At 54.8% G+C, this 21,210-nt stretch overlaps 1 protein-coding gene and 1 long non-coding RNA gene across 5 annotated transcripts in view; one reads left to right on the top strand and one right to left on the bottom strand.

The window, feature by feature from the left end:
• Positions 1 to 1,666: 1,666 nt before the first annotated feature.
• The window catches only part of CAMKK1 (calcium/calmodulin dependent protein kinase kinase 1), a 32,333-nt gene continuing 12,789 nt past the window's right edge, over positions 1,667 to 21,210 (bottom strand). For 3 of the 4 annotated variants that reach the window (XM_042255535.2, XM_015098582.4, XM_042255534.2), the window contains exons 5-16: positions 20,906 to 20,957; positions 20,521 to 20,654; positions 20,039 to 20,075; positions 19,182 to 19,203; positions 17,336 to 17,424; positions 13,234 to 13,433; positions 11,330 to 11,383; positions 10,534 to 10,607; positions 8,594 to 8,681; positions 8,263 to 8,391; positions 5,937 to 6,040; positions 1,667 to 3,686 (exon numbers count right to left, since the gene is read on the bottom strand). In XM_042255535.2, coding sequence (XP_042111469.1) covers positions 3,614 to 3,686; positions 5,937 to 6,040; positions 8,263 to 8,391; positions 8,594 to 8,681; positions 10,534 to 10,607; positions 11,330 to 11,383; positions 13,234 to 13,433; positions 17,336 to 17,424; positions 19,182 to 19,203; positions 20,039 to 20,075; positions 20,521 to 20,654; positions 20,906 to 20,957 — 1,056 coding nt within the window. In that variant the 3' untranslated portion in view covers positions 1,667 to 3,613. The other variant, XM_042255536.2, reaches the window with a different exon arrangement.
• LOC132657333 (uncharacterized) lies at positions 3,309 to 12,546 on the top strand. Its single transcript, XR_009595326.1, has 2 exons — positions 3,309 to 3,422; positions 8,626 to 12,546. It is a non-coding gene; the product is annotated as an uncharacterized LOC132657333 (long non-coding RNA).

The raw sequence follows: 21,210 nt of genomic DNA on the forward strand, positions 1-21,210 counted from the left end.
CCCCAAGCCTTCAGCTGGGCACCGTGGCCTGGACTCACCTCCACCCTGTGGTTAGGCCTGGAAGTGCAACCCCCATCTCTGATTTTTCCTAGTTCTTGTTGGTGTGCAGGGCTCTTGGTTTTCCTGACAGCTGACATGGGAAGACCTGGGTGGGGGTAGGGGCAGGAGACCTGGGCTCTAGCCTGGCTCTTCCCTAACTCACGAGTGTGACTCTGAGCCTGTTTCCTGACCTTAGTATGCCACATAGAGTGGTTGTCCTCATGGCGAAATGACATCGCGGTCCAATTTAAAGTTCCTGGAACACATGACAACTGGACTGTCAGACCCAGGCAGGAGATTTGGTGACCAGCGCTGGGGAGGAACCAGCCTGAGGATTTTTCCAACCGCAGAATAGGCCTTGGAGGGTGGGACCAACAGTGATGAGCAAAGGCGGGGATGGGGGATGGCCACATCCGGGAGAAGTGAGTCTAAGGGTGAGTCTGAGGAGCCATGGGGAGCAAGGAGTGGCTGGAGAGGGAGTGCGTGGGGCACGGGTCAGGAGAGCATACAGGGAGGCCTTCAGGGCTGATGGAAATGGCCTCAAACCCCAGGCTGAGCGCTGTAGGGAGCTCAGAAGGGTTCTGAGAGGGGTGGGTGTGGCTAGGTGGGTGCCCAAAGATCCCTGGGTGCTTGTAAGAGGATGGACTGGAGCATTGATCACGGCCAGAGACCAGTGAGGAAGTGAGAGACGGTGCGTCCAAAATTGAGGGACGGAGTAGATCATTTTCTAAAAAAATATGCATTGGCTGCCCCAGGTCTTAGCTGTGGCATGTGAACTCTTAGTTGTGGCTTGTGGGATCTAGCTCCCTGAACAGGGATCGAACCCACACCCTCTGCATTAGGAGGGGCAGCCTTGACCACTGGACCACCAGGGAGGTACCCCAGTGATGACTATTCTCATCATGGCTATGGAGAGGCCTCCTACGAGAGGAGAGCTGCTGAGTCCAAAACGCTGGTGACAGTTGCTCAGTCATGTCCTACTCTTTCCGACCCCAGGGACTGTAGAGTCCATGCAATTCTCCAGGCCAGAATACTGGAGTGGGTAGCCTTTCCCTTCTCCAGGGGATCTTCCTAACCCAGGGATCGAACCCACGTCACCTGCATTGCAGATGGATTCTTTACCACCTGAGCTACAAAGGAAGCCAAAAAGCTGGTACCAGGGCCCGAGGCTAAGGGGCACCAGGAGGACACTGGCCTGTGTCACAGGGACTCCTGTGAGAGCCCACCTGGGACTTGAGCCCCATAAGGAGTAGCACTGGCTCCCCAGGAGCAGACTTTGGCCTCCCCGGGCCTCCGTGAAACAGGCAGGATGTCCTTAGAGGCTGCCAACGGGCTCCCAAACACCCTGTTCTTTCCAAGCAGGAGCCACAGGACCCACCAAGGAGACTGAGCCACATCCTGAACTGTAGCCCCTCACTCTTCAAATCAATGCTCTCGGTGCAGCATTGGCGATATCGTGGTGGGAAGGAGCTGCCTTCCCAATCACCCCTCCCTCCAGCCCTCCAGCCTCCTCCACACTCAAGAGTTCCTCCCCCTGTTTTCCTACTCAGACCTCTGCAGAAAAGTTAGCAAAGCCAGCTGGTGAGAAAGAGCACATCCAGATGCAGAAAATGTACATACAAGTCTGTTTTTTTTTTTTTAACTCAAGAAAGGGCTTTTATTGATTTTAACTCACTTCCTGGGAAGTTAATTTTTAAAACACTCTTATGGAGTTTATCCATCCCTTGTGCTACATTCAGAAACAATGATGCCAACCAAAACCCTCGGCAATGGGGTGAATATGGGCCCACTAGGAAGAAGTTGGGTCAACCCCAATGAAGCTGGGCCTACCCCCAATGAAGCTAGACCCACCCCAATGAAGCTGGGCCCACCCCAAAGAAGCTGGGCCCCAGTGAAGCTAAGCCCACTGTGAGCCTGCAAGGTGCTGGTGGGGTGCCCTTGAAACCCCTACCCTCCAGGTCCCAGCACACAGATGCTGAAGGAAAACATGCTGCTCTGTGAATGGTCTCTCATGAACTCCATAAAAGTGTTCTGAAGAACAGTACCAAATCACTGTTTAAGCCCTGGGTTGCAATGACTTAGTGCAAAGGAGCAGGGAGAGACATGGACCCAGTGACAACGGGCCGCATTCTGCTCAGAGCCTTAAATAAACATAGAAAGTATATTACAGATGCATGTGCCAGTGCAAGACATGCTGTGTGCAGCAGATGGGCACACACGGGCGCGTGTGCGGAGAGCGACGCACACCCACAGGCACAGAGAACACGCGGGAGGCACCGTTCCTCCAGCCCCGCCTTCTTTCCTCTCAACAGAGCACTCCTGCCACACGAACCCAGTGCAGGCGACTGAAATCCCTTGTTTGGCTCATGTATTCAGGGCAGGCATCTGAGTCCTGCTTTATTTTCCTTCAGGGGGTCAGTCTCTTGAGCATTTGGTCAGTCCAAGGCCGAGCCTCCAGCCAGGCACTGATCCCAGAGAGAAGTCAGCTCCAGCTCTGAGCAGGCGGGATGACGACTGTCGGGGTGAGGCAGTAACGAAAGGCCCACCTCTCCGTGGGCAACTGCCTGCGTGCACACCCCACCAGGGTTAGGTCTCCAGCGCAGCCTCCAACCTGGGCAGTTGGTTCTTTGGGCGCTGGAATGTGAGGGCAGCTTCTGGGGCCAGATGGGGAGGCCCTCGCGGGACTGATGATCTGATTTCTGTGACTTTACCATCTGCAAGGCCACAGGCCTGTGAGCCCAAGGGCCCTCGGTCAGTGTCAGCCCTGGTGTCTTTCTGCAGCCGCAGCTCTAGGGAGCCACCGCGGGAGAGAGGGAGAGGCAGGGAAGAGTGACGCTCTTGGTTCAGGCCTCTCTGCTCAAAGCCTCAACTTGGCCCCTTCTGCGGAGAGGGCTGAAACACGATCCAGGACGGTCAGTCCAATCCACTTGGTGGCCAAGCAATGGTGGGCACGCTGGGGACCACCCACAGCTCATTAGGCGTTCCCAAGCAGGGCTGTGCACCTGGCTCCCCACCAGATGACAAACAAAAGATAACGAAAACGGAATCTGGATTCTCCAACATTGGCCCCAGCCCCAGCGAAGCCCAGGACTACCCACCAAGGACTCAGAGCCTCCACGCCAGTGTTCTCCGCAGACAGGAGGTGGGCAGCGTGAGCCCCTCCTTGAGCGTGCGGCCGCTGAGCCACGCCCACCTGGCCTCTGCAGGCTTCCGGCTTGCCTTCTTGGTTTCCTGCCTCCTGCCCCTGGGCCTTGCCAACCGGCCGGGCTGGGTTTCTAAGGCACCACGGGCACCGAGCTTCCCCAAAGGATGAGTCCCGCCAGGGAGAGCCAGGACGAAGAGAAAGGCGTTGTGGGAGCCCTTACCCACCCCCTACACCCCAGGTGACACACATTCCGATCCTGTCCCTGGACACGTGCGCGCGGAGGTCATGCAGACGGGGGAGGAGGGCCGGGAGAGGGGCCACAGTCCTCAGCCCCCTGCCGGCAGGGGCGGCTGTTGGCATGAGGGCGGTGGGCCTTTGGAGGCGCGGGATGAGCGTGCTGCCGGGCGGCCCTGGGCGCATGCGGGGGGCTCAGGACGCAGCCTCGTCTTCTTGGACGCCGGGCAGCTCTGGGCTTTTACCTCCTTCGCCAAACCCGTCTTTCCTGTTCAGGGGACACCAGGGGCAGAGGGACCTCAGAGGTCAGAACATACATGCAGGAGGACACGCTCATACACACTCATAGGCTTTTTTATCCACATCTCTCAAATCCCCCAAGCTCATCTCAGTCTCGCCACCCTGCATTGTGGTCCCTTGCTGGTTCCCCCACCCATAGTCTCAGCCCACAACCCTCCATGGCTCCCTATTGCTTGGAAAGGAAGTCTAGACTTCCCACCCTGACTTCTGGAGCCTTGCCAGATATGGCCTGGCTCAGGCCCCATGGTCCAGAGTAGAAGGGCTTTGGTTTTGCTTTTTGTTTGTTCACAGGATAGATTCTACCCATCAGCCTTGGGATTCTGTCCCATATTCAGTAGATTCTTGTTATCATCCTGATATCACCAACCCCCCCCCCAACCCCGTGCCAGGGCCTTAAAAAAAAAAAAGATTAATAAATGAGTTTTGATATCTTTAAAAAGGATCCATCCCATTTAATTCTACTATAGAGTTATCCCAAAGCATAAAGAACACAGTCAATCAAGGATAAATGTTGGGACTCTGATGGGGTAAAACCTGCTTTTCAAAACTAAACCTGTGACATGTGTACATGCTAAGCTGTTTCAGTCTTGTCCAACTCTTTGAGACCCCATGCACCATAGCCCACCAGGCTCCTCTATCCATGGGCTTATCCAGGCAAGAATACTGGAATAGGTTGCCATGTCCTTCTCCAGGGGATCTTCCCAGCCCAGGGACTGAACCTGTGTCTCCTGCAGCTCCTGCATTGCAGGCAGATTCTTTACCACTAAGCCACTGGGGAAGCCTGTGTCACAGAGTTAGAATTTTATAGCTAGGAAGTGTTAAGCCCCATCCTCTCACAGTCCAGATGAAGGAACTGACCTGTCTCCCTACTAACGTGTCCATAAAAGAACAACAGCTGCCTTGCTCAGTTGTACCCTTGGCGTTCAGCCCTGTGCCAGTCACTGACCTGGGCTGGATGCATCCTTAGCCTGTGACTGGCCTGTCCCACCACCAGGGGGCGCTGAGTCATAGGCACTTAGCTAGAGACCAGATGTCCAGGTTTGTGTCTCTGGTCTTAGTTCTGTTGGCTGTCCAGGCATAATTAGCAATAGCTTGCTCTTTCACTCTCAAAAGTGGCTCCATTTGGATGGTAGATATATGGTCCCCTACACGAAACCCAATTCCAGCATTGTGGCCTGCAGATCCAGAGGAGGCCAAGGACTCCGTCTCCCAGGCCTGGCCACTTCATGGGAACAAGCAATAAGCTCAGGACAGTCAAGGCCTTTCCCAGGCACCCCCCGCAACCCTCCTTTGTCAAGAGGAGGACACGAGGTTAGTACAGGAACCTCCCTGAGGGTGAGAAACCTCTGTCAGGGAGCAGACACCAGCTCGTCCACAATGATGGGACTCAATAGTCTGAAGAGCCCATTTACAAGAGGGTGGTCTTACACGAACAAAACCAACATCTGGGCCGCTGGATGGCACAGGCGAAATGCCCCTTCCTGGGAGGCTGAGGTACGTGGACGGTGGCTGCTGCTCACCTCCCCGGGGAGCACGCCTCCCTGTAGCCTGTGAAGGGGCTGCGGGGAGGAGGGGCTGTGCCTCCCCACATGTTCTTCAGAGAAGGCGTGCTCCCCAAGGCCCAGGACCCCTCACTGCCTTCTCCCTGAGGGTCTCTGCACTCCAGCAGGGCTCGCCAGCACCCCAAATGGACTTTTATTTCAGTGGAAGAAGGCGGAAGTGCTGAGGACAGGGCTCACGGAGTTTTGGGGAACTGCTTTTCGGTCCTCTCCCAGGAGGTGGTGAATGCACAGGGCTGGCTCTCAGGAGGGAGCCTGCAGCCACGGGGGTTCCTCTTTCCTGGCCCATCATTGTCATTGGCCAGCCTGTCCTTACTTGCTGGATAAGCATTTACAAAGTGCTGACTGGGCGCACAGCCTCAGCAACAATCAGAGATTGCACAGGCCACTCAGAAAAGCAGCGAACACGCCCAGACCAAGAAGAGGCAGTCCCCGCCTCCAAGACAAGCCAGGCTTCTACAAAGAGCCAACCTGAGGCCTGTCTGGAAACCTCAACTAGGCTGCCAGGGGCTGAGAACGCAGGTGCAGGCGGGGCCCTGCTGTGAGGCCTGGCTGAATCCCCAGGCTTGGGGCTCAGCCTGGTGATGCTCAGAGTGACAGCCACAGCCCCCACCCCACCCCAGGGAGCGCCTGGCAGGCCTCAGCCCACCAGTACTTACGACAGTAAGCTTCCTGGGGCGGACATGGATCGCTCTTCCCTCCGTGCCTGGGGCTCGAATGGGTTGCCAAAGGAACGCTTTCTCAGCATGGACTTAACCAGGATCTGGGGAGGACATGTCAGCATGAGGAACACAGGCCCCCAGGTTCCCAGACACACAGGCAGCCTCCACTCTGGCTTCCAGACGGGGAGGTGGCTGGGTGGCTCTGTTGAGGTTCCCTTTCCTGGGGCAGGACCAGGAGGAGCATCCCAAGCAGAGGAAAGGGCAAGAGCATGGAGGGAAGGTGGTTGAGGGTGGATTCTGGAAGCGGTGAGGAGCCTGGTGCGTGGGGGACACCAAGGCCAGTAGCAGACCAGGAAGGGTCTGGAACACCAGGCCGAGGGCACAGGAAGTGCAATAAGGAAATGCCTTCTGGCTGCGCAGGAAGGATGGAGTGGAAGAGAGGCTGTCCTGGGCTGTGCAGTGGTGTGGGGGGATATCGACTGGGGACAGGCCCCTATCCCTGGCTCTGTGACTTTGTCCCTCCTCCCGCTATAAGGACAGCTCCATCTCCCCTGCCCACGTGCACACAAACTCTCACACATGTGCATAGACCCAAGGCTGCCTTCATCTCTTCCTTCCTTCTTTCTATCAGCAAGTATTATATTGAGCGCCTACATATGCCAGACACTATTCTAGGCCCAGGGGGCACACTGAGTCAAATATTCTTGCCCTCATGGAGCTTATTGGAGAAGGCAATGGCAACCCACTCCAGTGTTCTTGCCTGGAAAATCCCAGGGACGGAGGAGCCTGGTGGGCTGCCGTCTGTGGGGTCGCACAGAGTTGGACACAACTGATGCGACTTAGCAGCAGCAGCAGCAGCGTGGAGCTTATATTCTAGTTGCAGAGACAGGCAATAAATAAGACAAGTAGAACATATGTTCGTTAGTGGCAAGGGCTCAGGTGGAAAAAATAAAACAAGGAAGGGGGATAAAGTATGACAAAGAGGATGGAATTTTTGATAAGGGGGCCGGGAAGGGTCTCGTCTCACGACAAGATGACTCTGGAATGATGACCTGGAGGGAGTGAGGAAGCGGCTCTGTGGACACTGGGGCTGGAGTGTCCCAGTCAGAGGGAAAGGATGTTCAAAGGCACTGGGGCAGCAGCTTCCATGGTGCATGTTTGGAACCAAGAGAATGAAGGGAAGAGAGGAGGTTGGCAGGGAAAGGGGGGACAGGCAGGCCATGCAGGGTCTGAGCTGAGAAGTGACCTGACCTGGTCACCAGACCACCCTGGCTGCTGAGCTGAGCATTTACTGTAGGGGGCGGGGCAAGGGTGGAATCAAGGGTACAAGCTGGGAGGCAATTCCACTGGTTCAAGAGAGAGATGATGGTAGCTAAGACCAGGGATGTGGCAGTATGGACACTATGCTGCTGCTGCTGCTAAGTCACTTCAGTCGTGTCCGACTCTATGCGACCCCATAGACCGCAGCCCACCAGGCTCCCCCGTCCCTGGGATTCTCCAGGCAAGAACACTATGGGAGCTGCTAATTCCAGGGACTCCATACAGCCCCGGAGCTCTGTGGAGTGCAGGGACCTTTAGCCTGCTGGCCCTAGCTGGGCCTGGACCCAATAGGGAGGCATGAAGTGCACAGACCAGACCCCACCCCCAGCACAGGCCCCAGCTCGCTCTCCTGGCATTGTGCTCACCCTGACTCACCACGAAACCTCAGCACAGGGCAGGCCATGACTCTCAGTGTCCTCTGCATGCCCCCCCCCCCCACCACCAAAAAAAAAAAACAACAGATGGCCATCAGGGACTATGTTAATAACTTCCAACTGTTAAGGTGGAAGATGTCCAGAGGAGGATGAGAAAATCTAAAACTTGACAGGAGAGTGGGGGGAGCACACAGGTGGTGTCTGCCTGACGTGCGGGGGTCCCGGGGTCACTTCTCCAAATCAAAGGCATCCGAGGCCTTTCCCCTATCATGTCCTTGGCACCTAGTCCAGTGCCTGGAAAATAGCAGAAGTTCAATAAACCTTAGGAAGGAAGGAAGGAAATGCTTCTCCAGTCGTCGTGAATGTTGACACTCAGCAAGGGCCAGTATATTTAAATCATTCACTCTCCTCACCACGCCTCCTGGTCTCTCTACCATGAGACTGAATAGCGTGACCTTGTTCCCATGGGTCTGCAGTGAAGCAGTGGCCTCGGGCCCAGCAACGAGGCTGGCCAACCAGGAAGCCGTCAGTCCCGTCATAGGGCCCAGCCAGGAGCAAGTCTCAGGTGGTGCCCACACCCGCCGCCAGGCCCTCCCAGGAGTTGGCGCCTTCTGCCCCCATCCACTCACCACTGTGGTCCAGCTGGGTATGAGCCTGACCGAGTTCTTCACCTCCTCCTCCGTCACCTCCACCACGCTGCAGTGCTCCTCCTCCGAGGGAAGGGGCTCCTCCCCATTCTTGGTCACCCAGGGGTGCAACTGTGGAGGAGAGGATAGGGAGGGTCAGGGCCACCAGTGATAGACACTGGCCAGCAAAGGACCCGGGCATTCCACCAGCAGTCCCCTTGAGGGTCCAAAGGCCACAAGCCCCAACCCAGCACACACATGCCTCCAGTGTAAGGTTCCCCAAATGGGGGAGCCAAGGCCTGCATTCTGCGGCCCAGCCCCTCTGGTTCCCAACCTTGATGTCTGGCACCCCAATTCTCGTTTCAGGGTTCTTGTCTAGCATCTTCAGGATTAAGTCCTTGAGCTCTTCGCTGACCTTTGGCCTAAAGAAGAGGAAGGAAGGAGACGAGGGAGAGACAGCTGAAGGTCCTTTCCTTCCCACCTCTCCACCCTACCCTGCTCCGGGCTTCCCTGAATTGACACATGGCTCAGTGGTAAAGAACCCGCCTGCCAATGTAGGAGATGCCAGAGATGCGGGTTCGATTCCTGAGTCAGGAAGATCCCCCGCAGTAAGAAATGGCAACCCATTCCAGTATTCCTGGAAGATTCCATGGACAGAGGAGCCTGGCGGGCTACAGTCCATGGGGTCACAAAGAGTCAGACATGACTGAGCGCCCACACACAGGGCAGAAACGCTGCTGACCCTCAGGTCTCAGAGAGCAGGACAGGAGGGACGCCCCTGAGGCACCAAGGTGGAAGGAGAGAGTTTCAGAACAAGGGTACGGATAGCCTTCTGCCCTGAGTATAACATAAAACAGTCACCCTCAGGGGGCAGAGGTCACAGACACATTAACAAGCTCCCGTGGGTGTTGGACAGCCGCCTGCAGAGGGCAGAGATGATGAGGATAATGTGAGAAGAGTCGCTTTATGAGACTCCAGGGGCCTCAGCCCCACTCACCCCACCCCCATCTTATCCTTTCCTCCACCAGGGAGGCAGCCAGGGAGGATACTCACTGGACAGAGAAGGAAACCAAGGCCCGCATCACCCCACCTCACCCCTACCGCCCCGACCCCTGCACCAAGAGTGCAGGCAGGGCTGAGGCTTGTGGGGACGGGCGCAGGGCTCTGCCCAGGCTGCAGGCTTCACTGCTACTTAAACTCTTGGCAGAAGGAACCTACTCTTAGGACTATGACCTTGGCTCCCTCTGCTGGCCTAGATTCCTAATCCCTTTTAAAACTCCTGGGCTGGGGAGGATACACAGCAGGAGGAAGAGCGAGAAGACCAGCAGTCAGAGGAAAGGGACCGAAGCCAGTGCTGTGAGGGGTGCAGCTGGTGGGCGGGGAGCCATGTGGTGGGTGAACAGGGGGTGGGACGCGGGGGTCCTTGAATGCCCGGGTCAGGGCGCGCCTATTCTTGAAGCAGGAGATAGGGTGAGATGTGCTGCGCTTTATAGGGTCACTCTGCCTGACTGTGGTGGTTGGACGAGGCGGAGGACTGAACCAGGTAGGAGCTGCACTTGGCAACGGAGCCAGAAGAAATGCAAGTGGTGGCCTCACCAAGGCCTGGAGCCAGACAGGAAGTTTTGGGTGAGAGAGGGTAGGAGCACGGAGGACAGCTCCCAGGTTGGTTTCTGACCTGCCTGGGGCACTCTGAGCAAAAGGGCCCTAAAATGTGAAGCACTAGGGTCCACAGGCCAGCTGCCGTGGTAACCAGCATCTTTATCAGAACCGTGAATGAGCACAGGGGCCTCTCCAAACAGTCCCTTTGGGCTCAGAGACCTCAGTTGCAAAGGGGGAAGGCGGAAGGAGTGGCTTCAAGTCCAAGGCCCACTGAGACTCCACTTTTCCATCTGTGAAATGGGGGAGTGCACTGGCGTCATGAAGCCCCCCCCCCCCAACCCTGTGTGGAGAAGGTGGAAGTTCCCTGTGGGTGCAGGGTCTACGTGGGGGTGATGTCACTGATCTCATGGAGGCCTTCAGTGAAGGAGCAGATGAACATGTAGCCTGGGGTCATCCCTGCCCCACTCCTGACTGAGTTCCTGTCTGTACAAGGAGATCCGACCCAGGTGTCTGCGACCCTCTCACATCTCCCCCTATCTGCTCCCAGGGAGCAGCACCCCCACCTCCAGGTCAGCAGGCTGGGGCGGGGCCCTGGAAGGACAAAAGCTCTGCTAAGACTCAGACAGGCCTCCCTGGGGGTGGGCGGGGCCTGTGGTGGACAACTGGACAACTCACTCCTCAGGGAACACGACGGCCTCGTTCTTGATCTTGCGGTGCAGGGCCAGGATGTAATCGTCGATGAACGGGCACTGCGAGGGGAGAGACAAAGGATGCGGGCCCAGCACCTCAGCCTACTGGGGGCAGCTCTGGGCTCCTCCCGAGATGCGGGTTGGGGGGCCTCATCAGGGCCTGGCCCACAGGAGATGCCCAACAAACGAGGACTGAATGAACGTGTCATGGAGGGAACCAGGAGCTGTGCGCCTGCCAGGGTAACAGCCACTCGCAGCAAGGCCTGCACAGCCGGGGCCTAAGGTTTGGGAACGTGCTCCCTGAGATTCCGTCCTGTGGCTCAGCATGGTCCCTGCTGTGGGAACACCTCTGGACAGGGATCTCGGCCATGTCAAGGTCGGGTGTCTGGCCTAACTCAGAGCAGGTGTCAAGGACAATTTGTTAAAAGAATGAAGGACTGAGTGAATTTGCGAATGAATGAATGGCACCGACGGATAGAAGGACAGGGAGCACTCAGGCCGGAGTGGTGGCAAGACCACCATCCAGCCTCCACGGGAGGTCTGCTGACCCAGGACTCCCGCACATGAATCCATCCCCTCAAGGGGACAAAGGGACATGAGAAAAACAGAAACACCCCTTTTCCTTCCGTCATTTCTGAGCTGAGTGGGCTCTTTCAAAGTCACTTTACTTCAGGACACAAAGGCACAGCCTACATCTATCATGCATTCTGGCTCAGCTCGCCCAACCCATGGTGCCAGGGGTGTGGGCCGGCCCCAGCCCTGCCAGCCCACCCAGCACTCACCTTCCCATAGACGAAGCAGTACAGCGTGACCCCTGTAGCCCACACGTCCAAGGCCTAGAAAGAAACAGTGCACATCAGTCCCCTAAAAGGAACAGACGCACCCCTTGCTCATCCAGATCCAGTGGGCCATGGGAGAGGGCAAGCTGGAGGCCTCCTTCCCCAGTCATGCATCCACTCAACAAATACCCCTAGGCACTTGTTCTTTGCCAGGCCCTGTGCTGAGCACTGGGGACATGGGAATGGCCAGATCAGGGCCCCTGCTCTCCAGGGTTTCCAAGTCTCCTTGGAATGGGCCCAAACCGGACGTGTTTCCAACAGAACAGTGCAAAACCCACTTCGCCTACAAAGTCACATTTGCAGTACTTATAACACTGATGCACCCCAGAATATTGAATTTATACTTGCTAAACCAGCTCTGGCTTTGAGAAGTCATCCCTCTTGCGATGATCCACTGGAGAAGCCACCATCCACCTTTCTGACACCAGAACAGCCTCTGGTCCTCAGTCACCTCCACAACCCCTCGGGGCTCCCCTGCACCCTGGATTCGAATGTGCCCTGTCTCTACAAGTTCCCGCTTCTGGAGCCCCACTTCCTCTTCTCATATCCACTTTCTCTCTTATGCGAGTGATCCTCAAATCTCTACCTACACATTCCTGCCACCGATGCCTCATCTGAATCCAATCAGGCAACACCAGACAAACGCAAACTGATGTCATTCTACAAAATAACAGGCCTGTTCCTTCACAAATGCCAAGGCCAAGCCACTCTTCCAGATTAAAGGACCCCAAAGAGACAGGACAAGTGAATGCAGTAACTGACCCAGGATTGGATCCTGAACCAGAAAACGAAAAGGCATTAAAGGACGCAGGATGGGGGTAACTGATGAAATCTGAGTAAGGTCGCTTAGGTAACAGTCTTTTATTGATCATAAATGTCCTGACTTTCGTAACTGTACTGAGGTTATGTAACAGAATGTCCTTGTTCTCAGAAAACATCCCTGGCAGCATTTAGCCATAAAGGGGGGATAATGTCTACATCTTCCACAAATACAGGGAGAAACAGTGAAAAGGAAATGGGATAAAATGACCTATATGGGAATGACCTAGTACGTGTATATGTATAATTGATTCACTTTGCTGCACACTTGAAATTAACACAACATTGTAAATAAATTCTACTCTGATAAAAATTAATAAAAATTAAAATTAAAAAAAATCTCTATTTACATCCCTCTCTTGACCTCCATATCAACACACGTGTCCAAACTCCTTGACCATTTCCTCCACGGCAGAACCACAGGGGGGCCAGCCAGCACTCCACAGGGGGCAGCAGGATGTGTGTCCGGGGACACGCAGAATCACAGCCTCTGCTCAGAAAGCTTTGCCACTGCCTCTGTCATTTAGGACCAAGCCCAAACTCCAGACCCTCTAAACTCTGCCCAAATGCCACTGCACCCTCAGTTCTCTGGTATGTTCTCTGGACCCCACCTCCTGTAAATTCTTCCCATTCTTTAAGGCCTAGTTCAAATACTGCCATAGCCCAAGAAGTCAGGGGAGCCTCCGACATCCCCCTAGACAGGAGCTCTCCTGTCCTTTCACCATGACCAGAGGGCAGGGAGCTGGCCATCCGAGCTCTGACTGCTCCACATCCTAGCCCAGAACTCAGCACAGAGCAGCTAGTGGGAAATTTCTGCAGGGGGCCATTGTGCCGGAGAACGAGAAGAGACCCAAGCTGGGGTTCTTGTTAGACTCCAGGAAAAGGCAAACCTGGGGGAGAGGGCCATGTTTGGTGCTCACTCCTGAGACACGAGGACCCTGGCTCCCCCAGATTGGACATGGGATGGCATGACATGCTCTCCCACCCCTCCATCTAAACCCCAACCCAGACCGGACCCTGGGGGCCACCTTTCCACTGAAGCTCTGGCCGGAGTCAGAAATGGCCTCAGGGGCCATGAACGCTGGGGTCCCAGCCGTGCTGGACAGCCGAGCGTCGTTCCCCTCGAACTGGTTGCTGACGCCGAAGTCAGCAATCTTCACGTGCCCATCGTCGCCCAGCAGCAGGTTGGATGGCTTGATGTCCCTGTGGATGATCTTCTGGTAGTGCACTGCAGAGAGAGGCAGCTCGAGCGTCGGACTGGGGCCCCTTCACCCAGAACTGCCCCCTCGGCCCTCGCCTGGCCCTGGAGGCGGCCTCAAACCCCAGGAGAGAAGCAGCTGGGACTTCCTGGCCCCTGCACACACTCGTCTCATGAGGACCTCGGAAGAGGATGTCAGGGCCCCCTGCTCAGCTATGCGGTGAAGACACTAACTCAGGCTGTTGGTAATAGAGCCAAGCCTGGACTCCTAGGAATCTTGGGACTCCAAGCCCGGTGCTCTCTCCATGGCAGTCAAGGCCCCTGGCATTGAGTGGACGTCAAAGGAAACTGGGGGAAGAGGGTCTCCATAGGCCTTGCCTGGGGCCACCCCCACCCCATGTGAGTGCTGTCTGCAGGCTCAAAGCCCATCAGAATTTTTCCATACTTTGGGACTTCCCTGGTGGCCTAGTGGCTAAGACCCTAAGTTCCCAATGCAAGGAGCCCAGGTTCGATCCCTGGTCAGGGAACTAGACCCCACATGCCACGACTAAGAGTTCATGTGCTGCAACTAAAAGGTCCTGCATGCCACACGAAGACTGAGGATGCTGTGTGTCACAACTAAGACCTCGCGCAGCTAAACAAATCAGTTAAACAAACAAACCTGCCTCCAGTTCCATCCTCTACCCAGCCTGTCACAGCTGCCACTGCTTCTTGGACTGAGAGTAGGCTTGTGGGATGTCCTGCAGAGCCCTCAGCCCTGGGACTCTGGGCCAATGGGGTTTTGGAGAGGGAGGGCATGCCAGGCCTTGGGACCTCCAGGATGAACATGGCTGGGATAATGGCACCTTCTCTAGTAGGCTGAGTGCCCACCCTGCTTCCTGGGTCCAGCACTGCTGGGAAGAGACAAGCAGCTCAGACTGAGATGACCAGAGATGTCCCAGCGGAGAAAAGGCACTGACTTCACCCACAGCCATGCACTTATGAGCTCGCCACTCAGCAAATAGCTTCCCCTGGACCAACACACCCTGGGATGATGGAGACAAGGGAAGATGGAACGGGAAGGAGGGCAGGGGAGGGGAGGGGAGAAGGAGAGGGTGGCTGAGGGCGGGGGGCAGAAGGAGTGAGGGTCATATAATGCTAACACCAGAGGGGCTTCCCTGGTGGCTCAGCGGCAAAGAATCTGACTGCCAGTGCAGGAGACACAGGTTCGATTCCTAATCCAGGAAGATCCCACATGCCGCGGTGCAACTAAGCCTGTGTGCTACAAATATCGAGCCTGGTGCTCTAGAGCCTGGGGGCCACAACCCCTGAAGCCCACGCACCTGGAGGCCCTCGACCCACAAGAGAAGCCACCGCAATGAGAAGCCCGCACACCGCAACTACAGAGCAGCCTGAGCTCACGGCAACTAGAGAAAACCCCAGGCAGCAACCAAGACCCAGCACAGCCAGAAACAAATACATAAATAAAAGTGATTTTAGAAAAAGAATTAAAAAGAGTGTAACAACAGAACCCACGAACCTACAGCACTCTCCTCCTATGTGTCAGGTCCACATGAAGCATTTGACACACAGCCATTCGAGCATGGGGCTCAGGAGGCTCTGTATTTGACCATGGAAAGTGAGCTCAAATTCTAGCCTCTCCCAAATTGTAGCCTCTCCCTTGAATTCTCAGCTCTTTATCCAAATGGGCATCCTGTAGACATTTATCCAAATGGGCATCCTGTAGACATCGCAATATATATCCCAATATTTCTCGATCACATTTTTGTTTTTTGGCTGTACTATGCAGCATGCAGGATCTTAGTTTCCAGACCAGGGATCAAATCCATGCCCCCCGCATTGGGAGCATGGAGTCTTAGCCACTGGAGCACTAGGGAAGTCCCTCAAACACATACTTAATTCAGAACTTGACCTTTCTATCTGCAATCACCATCCAACAAACAACACTGTTCCTTGTCTAGTCCTTCCCATTTGGTTAATGGCCATACTACCAGTTGCTCAACTAAAAACCCCTCTTTCCTTCAACTCTCACATCCAGTTCATCAGCAAGTCCTACAAGGTGGACCTCTCAGGCATATTCCAGACCCGACTGCTTCTCCTACCTGCACGGCTGCGCTGGCCCCGTCTGCGAGAGTCAAGCCCGAGCCTCCCAGAGCACAGGGAGCCTCAACTCCCCCTTCTCAGGTGTGGAATCACAAGGTGGGCCTTCAGCACCCCGGGTCTCCATTTGTCTGCCTGTCCAGCCCCTGGTGCTGTCCTATCCACTCCAGAAAGCCCTTCGTCGACCGTGATTAGCTAGGTCTTGATGAGGCTTTACCCAAGAGTCAGATGGGATCAGCTTGGCTTTTTTTTTTTTTTTTTTTTTTTTGCAGAGAGAGGATGAGAGACAACAGGCCGAGGACAGGAAGTGGGTGGAAGCCAAGCTGGTGTAGAGTTGTGTCTGCTGCAACCACACCAGGCTGAAATGCCCTCCTCTCACACTTCTAAGCCCTTGTAGGGACTTTCTGCAAAGCTCTCTTTCTCTGTGCCTCAGTTTCTCCATATGTACAAAGACAGCATTAACATGAAGGCACTGGAGTGGCTCAAATGAGATAGACATTTGCTGCAGGTCAAACCTCAGCTGGCCCTCACCTGATCCCCTAGGGAGAGAAGATGCTTCTGATAAACCAAGCTGAGGTTTCAGAGGGGGGATGTATCCCACTCCCCAAACCAGGCCAGGACTCTAGGTGCGAGCAGGCCCCCTTCTCCCTATGACCAGAGAGTCACCCAGTGCTGGCCACCCCAGCTCCTTCACATCTGCTCCCCACTGCCGCAGCCCTAATCCAGGACTCACCATCTGTCACTTGGGCTGCAAAACCAGCCTCCTCCCTAACCAGTTGGCCGCCTCTTGCCCTCCATCCAGCCGCCACACAGCTGCCAGACAGAGCTTTCTAAGACACAAATCCGATCACTCCTCTCCCCTGCTCAAAGCCCTCTAGGTCTCACAAGGCTGACAGGATGAAATCACGAAAGTCCTTTGCAGAGACATTCCCAGCCCTCGAGGTGTGGCCTGGTCAGTTGCTTCCAGCATCATCTTTCCCCGTCCCTGGCTCCCTGGTTAGACTCAACCAAACTGAACTCCCCCTTCTCAGATAGTACATGCCTACTCCCCTCTATGCTGCTGCCACGTGGTACACCCTCCCACCATGCCTCAAACTGGCCAGTGAACTCCTATTCATCCTTCAGAACCCTGCTCATAAGCGGTCTCCTCTAGGAAGCCTCCCTTGGTCCCTTAGTGCTCTGACAGCTCCTGTGCTTCCCCAGCCTTGGCAAGCACTGCTTAGGTTCCTGTCTCTCCCACTAGGCTGCGAGATCCTTGAGATCTCTTCTGGGTCTTTGACATCTACATGCCCCCAACTGGCATTTACTAGGTATCCATAAATGGGCAAATGAATGAATAAATGAATTCCAGACAGAGGCCAAGCTAACATCACCTGAAGAGGAGGTGATGCTGAGCCTGAAGGTGATGCTCAACCTGGAGGCTGAGCTTTCCATCACCTTAGGGCGCCTTACAATAAACCTACTCTGCTACCACCCACCGGTTCCATGCCAGGACTGACTCTTCCTCGAGCAGCTGGACACAAACTCCTTCCCACAGCTCTTGATGCCCTGTGAAAGGCTAAGCTTGAGACACAGGACGAACATCCACCTATGCAGTAATAAGCAGGCTCTCAGAAGGACCTGGCGCATCCCCAGTGAAATCTGCCGCTACCCTACCTGTTCAGGACTTTCGGCCCCGCCCACCGGCCCATTGACCCGCCCCCAGCTAAAGATGATTGGCAGACCGACACTGACTGACAGGAACTGCTCAGAGCCGCTCAGCCTGGGCTCCAGCCTTTCACGTGTCCCCTCTCGGGTCCCCAGCCCAGGGGGGCAGGCAGCCCCTCACTCACAGTACTCAAGGCCCAGGATGATGTCCCTCAGGTAGAGGCGAGCTTGCTCCTCGGGGAAGGGCTTGTCGCAGGGTACTTCCATGACTGGCCTGTCGGGAGGGCGGGGCGGGGCAGGGCTGTTTAGCTGGAATTAGGATGAGCAAAGGCAGATGGCAGGCTCCCCTTCACTGGGCCCTACAAACTCTCTGGGACCTTTCAGGGGCCCTCTAAGCTCGATGGGTCCCTGGAACACAAGATAGTAGCTTTTTCTCTCATATAAATCAAATTTGAAAATACACATAGATGCAAATATCCCTTTTCAATCATTACAACTTCAAATTATCTTTACCTTACTTCTGATTGGCTCGGTATGTCTTCTTCTAAGTACTTTATTATCAACAATCAGACAGTTGCAAAGATTCCATTTACAGCTGTGTTTTTCAAACTATAGGTCCAGGATCAAGAAGGTCATGAACTCAATTTAGTGGGTGGCTACCGCTTTTTCTTTTTTTTCTAATAAAGTCCTATATACTAAGTATATCACATGTAATAAGGATATATACTGTTTTAGAAAACTTTGGTTTCAGTCCTGGAGAAGGTAAATCGCAACCCACTCCAGTATTCTTGCCTGGAAAATCCCACGGACGGAAGGCTACAGTCCATGGCGTTGCAAAGATTGGGACACGACTGAGCGACATTTACTTTTACAGATATAAATGGCAATGTAAAACTTTATTTCTTACTTGGAACAGAGTTCAAAAATGCTGAAAGCCCCTGAGTCTTAAAGGACACATTCCCTGCCTCTTCCCAGAACTGGTCTTTAGAGCCTCCCAGACAGAGAGACAAGTCACAGCCTGTATTCAAGACCTTAGTGGTTAAGGAGCCCAGTCCACCGAGCCCTGCACCCACTACTCCCTATCTGCTGCTCTGCACGTACCCTGAGAAGGGTAGACAAGGCAGACATGAGTTCAGTTCAGTCGCTCAGTCGTGTCCGACTCTGCGACCCCATGAATCGCAGCACACCAGGCCTCCCTGTCCATCACCATCTCCCGGAGCTCACCCAGACTCACGTCCATCAAGTCCGTGATGCCATCCAGCCATCTCATCCTGGGTCGTCCCCTTCTCCTCCTGCCCCCAATCCCTCCCAGCATCAGAGTCTTTTCCAATGAGTCAACTCTTCACATGAGGTGTCCAAAGTACTGGAGCTTCAGCTTTAGCATCATTCCTTCCAAAGAAATCCCAGGGTTGATCTCCTTCAGAATGGACTGATTGGATCTCCTTGCAGTCCAAGGGACTCTCAAGAGTCTTCTCCAATACCACAGTTCAAATGCATCAATTCTTCGGCCCTCAGCCTTCTTCACAGTCCAAGCTAGAACCCTAGATTTCATTAGTGACTCACTGTGTGACTTTGAGCAAGCCATTTACCCTCTCTGAACCTCAGCTTCCCTTCTTGTAAAAGGGAGTGAATGGAGTCCCAGCTATCACAAAATGTGTAAAACGGAAAGAACTCTTCTGTGATTTGAGTACAGGTGAGAGTTGAGTTTCATCTCTATACTTTTCCTTTCTTCTCTCGCACTGTCATCAAAATCTTCTTCCAGTTCTTCAAGGCCTGGCTGGAAATCCACCCCCTCTTCCTAAGGCCTCCCTGACTATTCCAGCCTCACTGACCCCACCAGCCTTCAAAGAATCACCGTCTTGGTCTCTCGTTTCCCACCCATTTCCCCCACACTACCCCCTGAACCCAGACCACAGCTCCCTAAGGACAGAGCCTGGGCCTCTTTCTTTCACTAGAGTAGCTGACCCTAGGATTAGGGATATGGGGAGGGAAAGGAAAACCTATCCTGCCTGAATGCAATGGGGAACTTACCCCTTTCTCAGGAGGTCAAACACTGAAAGAAAAGAGAAGAAAAGAAGAGTAGGTAAGTTGCAGCCAGGCTGAAAACACAGCTGATGCCAAGATCCCTGCCCCTTCTGGAGGGTGGGAGAGGGGGCAGGCATCCAGGCATACTTGAGGGAGAGACAGGAGAGGGGTCCCAGGGTATCAGAGAAGATAAATGGCTGAGAACGGGTCTACTATGAACTTGCCTCACTGGAACCTTAGGTGCCGAGTGAGGAGCATCATCATGAACCCCTTTAACCGGGGAAACTGAGTCTCAGAGAAGGGGCAGGTAGGAGAGGGAATGGAGGCTAAAGCCTTGGCTTCTAACTCCTAAGCCTGTGTTCCTTCTGGCCCATTCCCTGAAAGCCTCTAAGCCCAAGCCTGAATCAAGCACCAGGAACTTAAATAACAGCATCAGTATTACTATTACTAACAACAATAGCTAATGTGTCTTGCATGTAATAACTCATTTACTTCTCACATCAACCCTATTATGTAGATACCATTACTACCCCCATTTTACAGGTGAGGAAACTGAGGAATGGAGTTATCAGATAGGGCCTGGGAACACACATCACATAGCCTGCTTCTTGTATCTGCCTGATCCACTGTCTCTCCAATCAGTGGCGTGGGGGTTTGGGAACACTGGTTGACTCTACTTGGATATCCTGAGTCTGGCTCAGCAGGGCTGGGGAGAGAATCTGGGGCTTGAAAACATGTCTTTCCTCCCTGTCCCCAGGAGGTCAGTGCATTTTCACAAGGCCCATCTGAAGGTCAAGTATGTCCCTGGGGAGCCTTTGGACCCACCCAGGTAAGCTACTTTGGGGATGAGCTGGGTCACTCACCCAAATAGAGATTGTCCTCAGCTGGGTCATCCAAGACCTGGTGAGAAGGAGCAGACATGAGGGTGGGACTTGGGGAGGCTTGGGATAGGGGTGCTTGCCAGCCCCAGGACCCACCGTGTGCTCTGCAACCAGCCCAGATGATGGAGCAGGAACTGTGCCAGCACAAGGCTAATGAGGCCTCAGAAACCACTGGCCCCTGACCCTGGTCCACCACACGGCACCCTGTCCCACCACATGGCACCCTGTCCCTCTCCCCTTCCGCCATGGGGCTTACTTCTTACCTCTGGAGCAGCTCGTCCCCCTCCATGAGAACCTGAGAACATTCCAGAGCAGCCTCACCTGACCCCAGAAGCCTCCTGGCCAACCCTATCCCAGTTCTGGCCCTGCCCTTGGCACACCCCCCTTGGCAAAATCCCTGGGTCTATGCCAGGTGCCCCCTGCACCAAGGGCTACTCCATAGGCCTCACCGGCTCACTACCTACCTCAATCAGCTTGACCACATTCACGTGGTCCAGCTTCTTCAGAATGGCAATCTCCTGGTACACCCGCTCCAGGGGCAGCAGCTGCTTGGCTGGGCCTCCCTGGGCAGCCTGGGACCCTCTGGGGGGAGGCCGACCTGTGACCCAGAACAGGAGTCCAGCCTGTCACAGGAGGCTGGGCCTCACCACAGCCCTGCAACCAGCCTCAAGCAAGAATCTTGCAAGACCTTGGCCTTGGCCTCAACCCACCAAGCACAGTCCCACCACCAGGCCTTTGCTCACTCTCTGCCTGTCCACCCCCAGTCCTAACGAAACTAGCCTCCGAGGCCTCCTCCTCCTCCGCCCCCAGGCCAGGAGCTCCCAGGCACAGGACCAGACAGATACGCACGTGGGAAGCCATACTGCTTCAGTAACTTCTTCTTGGAAAGAACTTTCATGGCCTGAGGAGGGAGGGGCAGAGATGTCACTTACGTGGAGCCACCAGGAACTAGAACAGGCAGGTTACATGTGAACTGAGGTCCAGAAAGGCTCATGGGCACGTGGCACTGAGCGTGTGGACTGGCTGCAGTTACACTGAGTTAGGAGGTGGCCATGACTGAACCTTAGGCCTTACCCCTGTTTCCCATAACAACTTTCTAGAGCTCTCCCCTCGGAGGCATCCAGCCTTCTGCTTGCATATTCCCAGGGTCAAGA

Source organism: Ovis aries, chromosome 11, assembly GCF_016772045.2.
Source record: "Ovis aries strain OAR_USU_Benz2616 breed Rambouillet chromosome 11, ARS-UI_Ramb_v3.0, whole genome shotgun sequence".
Classification (NCBI taxonomy): Eukaryota; Metazoa; Chordata; class Mammalia; order Artiodactyla; family Bovidae; genus Ovis; species Ovis aries.